Source organism: Pituophis catenifer, unplaced genomic scaffold (genome assembly GCF_029215685.1).
Source record: "Pituophis catenifer annectens isolate HBS135680 unplaced genomic scaffold, rPitCat1.0.hap2 SCAF_3, whole genome shotgun sequence".
Taxonomy (NCBI): Eukaryota; Metazoa; Chordata; class Lepidosauria; order Squamata; family Colubridae; genus Pituophis; species Pituophis catenifer.
In genome coordinates this window covers 158,618,632-158,631,353 of record NW_027256883.1, presented here as the reverse complement: position 1 = coordinate 158,631,353, position 12,722 = coordinate 158,618,632, and the positions used below count along the sequence as shown (strand labels likewise).

The 12,722-nt window shown below is 38.8% G+C and overlaps 1 protein-coding gene and 1 pseudogene across 2 annotated transcripts in view; one reads left to right on the top strand and one right to left on the bottom strand.

Moving 5' to 3' along the window:
- Nucleotides 1-827: 827 nt before the first annotated feature.
- LOC139314081 (mesencephalic astrocyte-derived neurotrophic factor pseudogene) lies at nt 828-1,354 on the top strand (annotated as a pseudogene).
- Nucleotides 1,355-5,225: 3,871 nt separating this feature from the next.
- The window catches only part of EIF2B3 (eukaryotic translation initiation factor 2B subunit gamma), a 95,495-nt gene continuing 87,998 nt past the window's right edge, over nt 5,226-12,722 (bottom strand). For both annotated transcript variants that reach the window (XM_070939602.1, XM_070939601.1), the window contains exon 12: nt 5,226-5,434. In XM_070939602.1, the coding sequence (XP_070795703.1) occupies nt 5,382-5,434 (53 nt within the window). In that variant the 3' untranslated portion in view covers nt 5,226-5,381. The remainder of the gene's footprint in view (nt 5,435-12,722) is intronic.

Here is a 12,722-nt window from a genome sequence, read left to right as displayed (position 1 = left end):
TTAGATATGTATTTGAAAGAAAAACTGATTAATTAAGCCTGTATGAAGAAGAGATGTGATAATAGCCAAAGTCATATTTTGCAAGCAAAGGTTGCTCTTTTCAAACTGGGCCTCGCTAATTAAAAGAACCAAGTAGCAGGTTATGGAGAAAAAAAAAGCTTGAAGAAACCCTACCTATTAGAACAGATAATCTAATACTAAATCATAATTCAAAGAGGCAAGGAGCGGTTTGTTATTAAGCAAAGAAGTCCACCACAGCTTGTTCAATGCAACACCAAATGAACCATAGAAAAAACCTCAACTTAGCTATATATGAATCTAGAATTAAACTAAATGGACAAAAAGATCTTGCCTAAGTTACCAATCAAGGAGAATATTTGTAGCTCAGGTTTGAAACGAGGGGTCTTTGGTGCTCTCTGAACTTGCTTGTTTCATCACCCAAACTAGGTAACATCATCAGTACTGGTGAAACTGTTTGGATAATGAAATGTCTGCAAGAAAACAAGCAAGCTCAGAGAGCACCAAGGACCCCTCATTGTGTAAGGCAGTTCCCCACATTCCTAATAAGCTGCGATTCCTATCTCCTGTTGGTGTAGCAGAAAAAATTCACATGCCAGGAAGAGCCAAATTGCTTTTTATCAAGTGCACAATCCAAGATGATGGTGTACATTTTTTTTGCAGCCTGTTAGGAAGTATGAGGTATTTTTGCTATTTGCCACAAACTTCAGGAGAATTGGGATGTATGAGAAGTATGTATTGAAGTTATTGGGAAATTATATGCGAGTGTGAGCCGAGCGAGCAGTCGAGTTGGGCTCAGTGGAAGGAGGATGCAGGCGGCTAATGGGCTCTGGGCGGTGCTGGCCTTGATCCTGCTCCCCGGAGACAGCCATGCTCTGCGAGAGGGAGACTGCAAAGTGTTTGTCATTCCTGGGAACTTTCTATCAGGCTCTACAAGAGAAGAATGTTGAGTTCACACCAAACAGTATTGAAAAAGAACTTTTGAAATTCTGCAAAGAGGCAAAAAAGCCCGTTTTTGTTATTTCATTGGAGCAACCAGTGATGCAGCCACCAAAATAACTAATGAGGTATCAAAACCTCTAAGTCATCATATTCCTGTTGAGAAGATTTGTGAGAAACTGAAAAAGATAGTTAATCTGTGAACTGAAATATGATAAACAGATTGACCTGAGTACTGTGGACCTGAAGAAACCGAGTCAAAGAATTGAAAAGAAATCTAGACGACAGGGGTGAAACATGCAAGGGCTGTGCAGAAAAATCAGATTACATTCGTAAAATCAATGAATTGATGTCTAAATATGCACCAAAAGCAGCCAGTTCGCGGACAGATCTCTGACCACCATACTGACTTCTATCAATTAGCAAGATACACAAACTACATTAAACTTTTTCTTTCCTGGAAAGCTGTTTTTTGTAACTTATTTAACTGGGTTTCAAGTATCAAATTGAAGGGATTCTTGCAATGCTGGTTCAGATGCCTCGTCATGTCTTCAATTTTTATTTCTATTGTTTTGGATTTATTATAAGACTTTGACATACATATGGGATTTTTAAATAAAAGTTATGAAACCTAGTGTCAGTTGAACAAAAAAAAGGGGGGGGGAATTATATGCTTATGCTTACAACCCACTCCTAACTATGGATCAATTTTAAATTTTAAGTACTAGAATTCTTTGTATGTAATAATTCACTTGTAGATATATATTTCTGGAGAGAGGTTGCTTGAAGAATATAGCTTCTGAGGTACAGTAATTGTTTATCTGTAGTTAGTTGGCTTATGAATTCTATAAATACCAGAGTAAATGAAACTATCTGAAGACTGCCTTTCTGACAGCAACAGACATGAAGGAAGATGCTTGTTCAGAATAGGGTCCAGAATGCCCCATACTTCCTTAGCATCAGACCATTTGAGGGTTAAATTTCTAGCAATGATCCCGTAATTTCTGAGGGAAAACATCATTCGGAATTATTTTTCATAATTGCAGTACTGCCACACACGATGTCTACATCAAGGATGAATCTTTGCTTTGATAATCTACTTTTATCTTGCCCCAAACACCTGCAGGTTATAAAAGACAAAAAGGAAAAGTCAGTACCATTTGCAAGCTATAGAGCGCGTGGATTAAGGGCCTTGGTTCTCATTTGCACACTTCCATCTTTTTATGGCTTTTCATCATACTACAAAACAAGAGCATAAAGACAGGATGACTCCTCAGATGTGGGAAGTCAGTACAGAAAAACATTATAAAAACTATGCGAGCTTCCTTGTGGAGGCAGAAGGAGGAAGTCATTACTCTCCATCCTCCTAATGCATGGAAAATAGGAATTACAACAAGGATTGCAATTTCTTCTTGAAGTTATATTCCAAACATTCATCCAAAGGTGACAAATTAAATACAGGCCTTACACTGGATTCAGCCCCTTCACTTCTTCACAGTGGTGGGTTGCCCCTGGTTCGCACCGGTTTTATAGAACCAGTAGTAAAACCGGCAGGAGGCTCCGCCCACTGACCCTGATGTCATGAAAATTCTAACCTTGCGCAGAAGAGCATGCACGTGCGCGGCCCCGTTGCGAACTGGTAGTAAAGGTAAGTAGAGCCCACCCCTGCTTCTTCAGGTTTATTACTCCGTATATATTTTGAACTTGGGTCCAGATACTTGTACAAATAAATGATGGGCACCTTGCATCATGTGAGTGTGTCAGTTCTGTTGAAATCACACATTTCTTAGCAAAATTAACAGTGTACGTTTGCACTGTATGATGTTTGCATTGTTATTTCATTATGTTTGCTGAATAAGGTAAATGTACTAATCAAATCACATAATATACAGAATTAGACCAGGGGTGAAATGTAAAAGTTGTTGCTGTTATGTGGGCGTGGCTTGGTGTGTGGGGGGGTAATGTGACTGGGTGGGCATGGCCAACTTTTTTTTTTTAACTTTTCAAAGCATTTTTTCTAATGCTTTGAAAAGCCTCTGCCGATCAGGCAACTCAGCTGGGATCATCAGAGACTTTTCAAAACATTTTTTTACCACCTCTTCGGCCAAGAGGTTGCAGAAAAAAATGCTTTGAAAAACCTCTGACGATCCCAGCTGAGCCGCACAATCATCAGAGGCTTTTTTTTTTTTACTTTTAAAAGCATTTTTTCATTGGAAGAGATTGTAGAAAAAATGATTTTAAAAGTTAAAAAAAAAAGCCTCTGATGATCGTGCGGCTCAGCTGGGCATGGTGGGGAGGGCGCAGGGATTTTTGCTACCGGTTCTCCTAACCACCCGCTGCCATCGCTACCGGATCGGGCGATCCAGTCCGAACCGGGAGCATTTCACCCCTGGATTAGACCTAAGTCATTTTGCCAGTGTGAAGTGGGTTACAAGGGAATAAATTAAAGGAAGCCTGAACAAGGGTCTTAATTTGCAAACTGAAATATGTAGGGCATCATCCAATATGCTAGTCTGAATTTAAAATCTTATGTTTTGTAATAGCATCTGGGTTATGTAAAGATCAAGACCCCCAAGTGATAATATTCTTTTTTCAGTCATAGACTTCACTTTACGAGAAATTCAGAGAATGCTTCACTTTACGAGAATGCTTTGGAGAGCTCGGTTTTCCCTTCAACTGAATAAAGAAAAGGGGATGCAACTTAATTTGATGAACTTTTTTTTCTGGGAAATTTAGCAGATTTGCCCTTTTATACACTTAATAAATGTCATGCAAACCAGGCACCAGAGAAGCTTGTGAGGTTAATTTGGGCTAGCACAAGTATGTATTACATTTGTATACACATACACACATGGAGAGCTAAGAAACCTTTCATCTGAGACAGCTGCTGCATCACATTTTCCCAGTCTAAGCCAGTTCTTTAATGTGGTTTATTTTTCATTTATGAAGGATTGGGTAGGGCTGGTTTATAATTTTGAAGCTCCTGTGTGAAACAAAGAAACAAAAAAAAAAAAAGTTCCCCTCTGGGAGAAAAAAGATGAGGAAGATGTTTATCACACCAACTAATGAAAATGAACCAGTATACCTCTGGGTCAACAGCTGGAGGCCTTTACAGGTGCAGATATGTGTTTCAGAATCCTACTTAAAAGATCCCTGCAAGCCAAACATTTTAGGAAGAAAACTATGTGTTTCCAAGAACCTTTAGTTCATCATGCTTCAGGCATGGTTTAAATTGTTCATTCTTGTTTTTCATTATTTTCTTATAATCTACCTATTATTGACTCGAAAGATAAAATGTAACTTCATTGTGAATAAAATATTAAATACAACTCAGATATTAGAATTATTGCACTAGGATGCCTGTGCAAAATGTGGTCCAATGTACTATTTTAAATCTAAACAATCACTCTGTGTGTTGAAAGTTTGGCCAAAAATAGTATAAAAGTAGTTTGGATCAAGACTGTTCTCTCACATGGCTCCCAACCCAAATGTTTTGGATTATAAATTCAACATCATCACTGCATAGTTATATTTTTATACAGTGGACTTCAGAGTCACAAGAACTACCAAACTGACCTGGGGATCTCAGAAAGGCTGTGCAAAAGCTAATAGTAAATGTCTCCAAGTAATTACTTGTCTACTACTAGTAATTGTCTTAGTGGTCAGGACATACTTAATGGTGATCAGATAACGGTAATCTGTGCCGTTATGTGCTTGTCCCAAGATGGAATGAAAAGGCCTTTATTATACATTTTTGGCAAAATCTAATACTCACTGTTGGCTTACACATGCATATTGTCTACGTGTTTTTCCTCTCTTTTCCAGAAGAGTTTTTTTATGATTAGAATAGTTTGTACAATAATTTTTGGAATTACAGAAGCTGGTAACTACTTCTGCTCAAGAAAAAGATAAGCACAATATTCACAGTCCAAACTGATAGAGAATATTTTTCTGACCCTTCATCACTTTGCACCCTGTTTCTTCTCCCCTTATGTAATGTTTTTTAACCTCATATGCAAAGTTGAATCAACATGCACTACCTTCCTTTTCTAATTAGTGGTACTCAGAGAGCTGGCACTTTCATTGCAGATACTTTGGCTCAGCTGTTCTTTTGGCGGAACGCAGTCTGTGTGGTCCTTGCTCTTAGCTTGGCTGGCAACAAAACGCGTTCACTGGATTTACAGGAACCCATATCACCCTCTGCAAAGCAGCCTGCCTGTCAATGAGAAGAGGAGCGGGGAACTAGTTAAATGGAAGAGACAGACAGATGCCATTGTAAATATTTCTTTATTAAGAGGTAAAGAAGAAGTCGGAGCAGGAGTGGCTGTCAGCGTCAGTGATGCCAGGAGAAATTCATGTAGCACAATCTCCAGCTGAGCTATTGGTTCAGGTTGCCAGAAATCCATCCTTCAGTTCTGCCAGACTCAGATTTCCATCAGCTGTTCAGTGCCCATAATAACTTCATTTGCATGTTTAGCTGCAATAAAGAAAGAGAGAGAGAGAGAGGGAGGGAGGGAGAGAGAGAGAGAGAGAGAGAGAGAGAGAGAGAGAGAGAGAGAGAGAGAGAGAGAGAGAGAAGGGGGAAAATGTAGGGAGAGAGGAAAGTTTAAAAATTATGCTTTGTCCACTCTGACATAAAAGAGACTGTGGTACATGTGGCAGTGATGAGAATAAAGTGAAAGTCTCAAATATAATATTCCAAGCTCTGTCAAAAACTTGATTTCAGAACTCGATTGAAAAAACTTCCATGTCTGTATCACTGCAGTCAAGTAACACAGCTGGGATGTGAGAAGCAGTTTTTGCTGGCAGGTACAGAATCACATAAGCATAAAAGGAAGGTAACACTCTCCAATCCTAAGCACTGTTCAACTTTCTTGGGTTAGCCCTATGTGGAAGTGGGCCCAGAATCAGTTTTCAATCCCTGGTTGAGAGGCAACGCTTCTTCAGCTGGCTTCATTCTGTTCTCAGAGCCAGATAGGAATTTACAAATTCTCCACCTCCCCAGAAATTTTTGACCAGGCTGTCTTTTATTTGCCATTGGCAGGGCTACAGATGCATTCAAACCACACAGAAAAGAGGGATTAAAGAAGGTACTTTCAAAACTGTCCCAGAATTTGTTGGCATGACTGTTTCAGACCAAGAGCATCTCTGCCAGACAGATTCAGAGCCACATCAGAATGTGAGGGAGGCAGGATTGCCTGGCCCAAAGGGCCCAGGAGCTCCCACCTGAATGGCTTAGAGAATGCGGCACTTATTTAATAGGGAGTGTGGGAAGAACCACACCTTGGAAAATGTAGGTGTGACAAGCTTACAGAAAATCTGGGCTCCTGCGGTTTGTGGATTACAGTATTGTGTATAACGGTGCAATTTGAGCAAACATAAGGGCAACAATGACTCTGTTCCAACAAACTCCAACATGGTACTGGATAAAGTGACAAATTGTTTCCCCCCCCAATGGATAGCGGATATCTTCTGGCAACATCTCTCCTTGGGAACACTGCTTTGGGGGGAATATGAAAGCATCTCCTTGTTATTTGCTCAATTAGCCCCAGACAGATTGCTGCTGGTGGTGGCAAAGCTAAGCCATAAAAGAGGAGGAGGAAGAGAAGGAGGAGTGTGTGGGAAGAGACGAAAGAAGGGGTTAGGGCCAAAACCCAGGACCACCACGAAGCTCCAGCCCTCAGGGGCTCAAAAATATTCAGTTTACTCACTCAATTACACACTGTTTCATAAATCCTTTTAAATAAAATACAGTACAGTCCCTGGCACTAAGTTACTCTTCTATTACACACCACTGCCGAAAAGACTCTGTTGTGTATGAACACTTTTTAAAAGCTGGAGATACTTTTAATAATAGCATTTAAAAAGAAACGGTGAGTTGAGCGTGGTGGGCATGAAGCTACAAAAATGTAAACATATGCAGGATCATGTATGCATCTCCATGAATGTGGCCTTGAAGTGCAAGGCTTTTGGTCCTTATTACCCCAATGAATATTAAGGTGATAGAAAGCATACAAGCCTTGAGGACACGAAGAGCAAATGCAAGAAACACATATTTATTTATCAAATTCTGAAACTGCCCATCACACTCACAGAGTGTCAGGCACAGACAACCAGATCCATATGTGCAGAGTTCAAGCTAATTACTTTATTATATTTTCCTTATTATTCAGGAATCTCCCCAGACTGTTTGCCTTCTCCTGGAACCAAATAGACAAGACTATGAAGCTTTAGGGGTGGTGGGTGTGGGTGGGGGGGGAGATCAGTTCTGGATTTCTTATGGTTGCACAAGAATTCAAGGCTAATTCCATACTTGAGACCTCCTCACTGCCTGGCTATTTCCCAACACAGGTCTCTGGGTGGTGTACAAGTAGGAGAGGAGGGTTCTGGAAAGTTTTATCTCTGGGAGAGAAAAAGGAAACAGGCTATTTAGCACAGACAACAGGAACGTATAGCAAATGTGTTCCACTCATAGATTTTATTTTGACAGTGGATGGAACTCAGGGCATTTTCCTATTTGCACCAAAGCAACAAACATTGGCAGTTTTATTGTGGGTGCAGTTTGGCATGCTTTACCAACTATTCTGCTGAAGTCACAGCCAATGCTTTTTTGGCCATGGGATTAACTCATCACTGTTTGGCCAGTTAAAGTTGGTGTGGACATGGTGTGTTGGTCTGGCCCCTGTGCTCCATTGCTTTGGGCAATAAGGAAGGTTAATTTTTTTCAATCCGCAACAAATCCTTATACTGGTCCTGAGACCTGGATCAGCCTCCCGAAGAGCAGCTGACCAGCAATGATGGTGGTGGTGCAGGGTTGTGCGGTGAAGCAGCAGAGAAAAAAACAACCCTTTCTCTGATGTTTATGGCACGAAGCCACCCTACACCCTACACCTGCCTGCTGGCTTCCAGAACAGCACTAAGCCCATACCCCAAAACTGCTCACTTATCAACTGATAGTCAGGCTTCCTTTGAATGTACCTCCATAAAATATTTCTGCAAAACAGTAGTGAGTCCTGATGGATGCCTATACTAGCCAGACCTTACTGTATATTTTGGCACCAAGCAAAGACTTTTTAAAAATTCTCCCAAGCCTCTAAATAATGTGTTAATGCTATTATGATTTTAAATTTTTCATTCCTGCTTTTAGATTTAAGTTTCTATTGTTTGATTGTTTGATTTGATTTTCTCTTTATTCACTGTTTATATACCGTTTTTTCCCGAAAATAAGACCCTGTCTTAAATTTTTTTGAACCCTGAAATAAGCACTGGATCTTATTTTTGGGGAGGTCTTATTATTTTGGGGTGCGTGGAGCAAGATGGGGCTCCTCTTGCCGTCTTCCTGATTTCCAGCTCTGCATTTAAATATTTTCGGGGAGGGGTTATTATCAGGGGATGTCTTATTTTCAGGGAAACAGGGTAGTGTCTAGATAGCCAGTTTGGCAGAGTGGTTAAAACATCAGATTAGAAACCAAGAGACTCTGAGTTCTAGTCCCATTTTAGGCACAAAGCTAGCTGTGTATCCTTGGGCTAGTCACTCTCTCAATCCTAGGAAAGAGGCAATGGCAAACCATTTCTGAAAAACTTTGCCAAGAAAATAGCAGGGATTTGTCCAGGCAGTCCTATTGGACAAGATTGAACAGGAAAAAAATATAGTACTTTAAAGTATGTTTTTGTTAAATGTTTTAACTTATTGTTTAAACTGTAACTTTTAATTGTAAACCTACAGTATTTAAGATTTCTATTACTGGAAAGCAGGAAATAAATGATTTAAATCAATGAATAAACTCCAATTGACATGAGGAATACATACCATTTTTTCGATCTATAGCAGGAAACCATTGGTTCTGCTCCAAAACTTGCACTGTCACACTTTCCCATACTTCTGACATGATATCTATGTGCTGTAATTATTACGGAGGAAAGAACAACTACAGTAACCACTTGCTGACCCAGACTGCTTCCCATATACTTCAAAGCCAAGAAAGTATGAGAGGCTTTCAGTGAGAAGGAAGACCACCGCTTATATCTACCAAAGGTCTGATGTGTCTTTCTTTTGTTGGGAAAGAAAACATTCAGTAGGTGCCAGGGCAAACTGGAAGGATTGCAAGCCAGGACAGAAGGAAAGAGAAGCGATATTCTTAGGCGAAACAATCAAAATGGGGGAGCTCAGTGGACTCACTAGAGAGGGGAAAGGGAAAAAAAGATTTTTTCCAAGGGGGAACTTTCATACAACCCAGTGTGAGGGGGAAAAAGCACATTTATTTAAGATATTTTCCCACAAACTCTCTGATACCTTGGCCTGAGGAATGTAGTTTACTGAACTCCAGATAGTTTGGACTACAACTTCCATAATGTTCACCCAGGAGGGATTTTAGGAGTTTAGGATATCATAGATTTTAGTCTATGATATCAGGTTGCCTACATTAATCTAGGGGAAATGTGTCTCTCTGTGTGGTTACTTGGGAATTAATATCTTTTGTAGAATTATGAATCCTGATCAGCCCTGAGTTTATCTTCAGAATCAGAGCAGGGGAATTAATGTTTTAGAACTCTCTCTCTTCAACAAGATAAGTAAAATGGATAATTTTTTAAAAAACAATTACTGAAACATTGCTGTATTTGACAAGTTTTTTCCCCTGGTCCTTGATTTTAATTATCCTATCACTTATAGTTTGTATTTGTAACTGAAGGCTACTTTTATACATTATAATTAAATATTGCATTTTAATATGGGGTTTTTTGTACTATATGCTAAACTACATTAATGCTGCTCTGCAGATAAAAAGCATATAAATAACTCTCTGTATATATGTAGCTGAATAAATGCCTATTTGTGGATACATTTTAAAATTAACTATAGTGGTAGCAAGATGAAGAGAAGATTTTTGAATATCAAATATCTCTTTTACACCTTTTTACAGTTATAAAAGATTGAATAAGCAGATTGCTTGCTGAAGAGTCTTATTGAACTAGGACGAATTATTTACATGCCAGAAGATAAGCTATGTTTTTGTAATGCCTTTTCTTTGGCCTACCTTACTTTGCCTTCTCACAGGTAGGTGCCTCTCTACAGCAAAAGTACTTCTATCTTGCCTGCTTCATTAGTTACTCTTTGTGAGAACTTTCTAAATGATGGCAGAGAGAGGAAAGAGCAAGTTGTGCAGCAATGCTCTGCAGTCGTCACTAGTGAGCGTAAAAGCTGGTGGTCTGGGAAATCTTTAATTGTTTGTACTTTCAAATGCATGTATGACAATATGCATCTGAAGGGCTCCCGAACCCACCTTAGAAGGGAAAGTAGGAAGCAATAACAGGAGATGTATGTGACTGCAGATTCTTGGCAAGGGGTTTTTTCATATACAATCAGAGAGTCGGGTCATATACAGATGCCACTTCATGTACACAGCCAGTTCCCTAGAGTTAAATTTCTAAGACCTTCCAGATGCACAGTTGCTATTATACAAATGTCATATGGTGATTTGGACCGCTAACAACAAGGTCTCTGACTCACATAGGCTGTTTACAAAGAATCTCAGGCCACACAGAACTGTTTCCTGTTATGGTGGATTGTAATCCAGGATAGACTTCTGCATTCAAAGCAACTTTCTCTTGACCTCTTGACTAAAGGATAATCATTATTACAAAAGAATTATGAATTTTAAATCTCTAGGTGACAAGCAGTCGGGGCATGGTTTCTGTTGGAATTTGGATTAGGACCACTGACAGCTACTAGCTAAAGAGAATCTGATTGAACATAATGTAGAAGCGAATTATATATGTTATGGACATCAGACAGCAGAATATATATCAGTATGGATACCATAAATTTATCTTGATTGTTATGTTTCTTTAACTTGCAGCGCCGTAATAAAGCAACTTCTCAAATGAGCAACAATTGTTTATGCACAATACTTATTTCTTTTTTAAAAAAGATCTTAGATCTTGAGTTTCAAAAACTATTACTATTGTAAAAGGTGTACTAACATTCATAGTTCTGGAAATTCTTTTTTTAAGGAGGCAGTGTTTCAGCCCCTTGGAAAAGAAGGGTCAGAAATATGTATCAGAATATAAATGAGAATTTGCAATGAAAAGATTATAAAATGGCAAAGTGAAGTGATTTAATTAAACATAAAATAATTAAATAATAAAACATAATATTGTGATACTTTAGCTAAGTAGGAATATTCTGAATATTTTAAACAAAAATCTAATAGAAGCTTCTCAAAGATAATTCCATTATGTGCCTGGCTCATATGAAGACAATAAAAACTGCTGATTCTTCATAATTTAAAATATTGTTCATTAGAGGGGAAAAAGAAGAAGAAGGAAAAAGAAGAAGGGAAAAGAAGTTACCAAATATTTAATTAAGAGAGAAAACATATGGGGTAAAAAGACAAGCTATAATTACGTTTATAGCAGAATAAAGCGAAGATAGAAAATAGTTCTTTCTAGCCATAAAAATAGCCCAGCCACCAAACAAATTACTCTGTAATGCTAGGCATATATTTTCCTGAATTAGCATCCTTCAGGTCTATATTAAGCCTTAAGGATTAAAGAAGGTTACTTTATTCTTGAAAGCCGATGTTTAAAGCAAAAGAGAGATTGAAGCAAGCTATACTTTGATGATGGAATGCAAAACAACATCCAAGTGACAGAAGTAAGGCATAGGACACTTTCCATATCAAAAGAAATGATGAAGTCAGCTAGACTTCCTGGGAACGCTGTACGTTTGTGTGTGAGCTTGTGTGTGTGCATGCGTGCACATATATGTCTGTGTGTCTGACTGTCTGACTGACTTTCCAAAAGATGTTACTGATTACTTTAAAATATTATCCATCTCTAATTTTCAGATCCACAAATTTAGGGATAAATTTGTTCAAAAATCCAAGATACAAAAAAATCCTACACAGGGTTTGTTCATACTCTGGAGAGTTAACTGCCTTAGTGTCCAAATTAAATGACAAAACGTAGTGTAAATACTTCTGCAATAAGTGTAAATACAGTGTATATACAAACTCAGCCAGTCTTTCCATTACAAATTTTGAAAACTTTAGAAGCACATTGCTTGCGGGGGTGGGGGGGATTACTTTAAACATCCCCTTCCCCTCCACCACCATAACCAGCTAGTGCTATAGTTTTTTCACAGGCCCACACCTAAGCAAAGGAAGACACATCCCTTCAGATATTCCTTACAAAGCTTCAGGATGAGAAGAGATAGTTTAGACAGCTGTCCTTTGTCAAACTGGACCTCATCATTTCACATGGGATATGAGTTGCCATATTCTTAAAATAAGCCTATTGTGGGCATGCTTTTAATCTGAATAACTCTGTTTCACCTTGATCCTAGCATGAACTGCTTAGATCCCAACACAGAACATCATGTTGATCAATGAAACTATGCAGCAGTTGCTAAGGCTACACTGTGTAATTTGGCAGAGCGAGTAACGTCTGAGCATAGCTCACTTATATACACAGGCACCCATAGATTAGCACAGGATTAGGGGGAACGTACATGTGTAAGTGATTTGCAATACATTGTCGAGAGATTGTCTCTTGATTTTCTAACAATAATACTTAAACCAGATTGCTGAAAAAAACATTGGTAGACATATATGTTTGAATCTGGCCAAACCATGTTCTCACTTGAACTAATGTTTTGCTCTTGGCTCCAGCAAGTACACTTAGTAAGAAGATTCTGGAAGCATGAATAGCTGGTATCATTTTATAAGGGACTGGCATAAACTATTGGAATTAGCTTTAAGACAGGG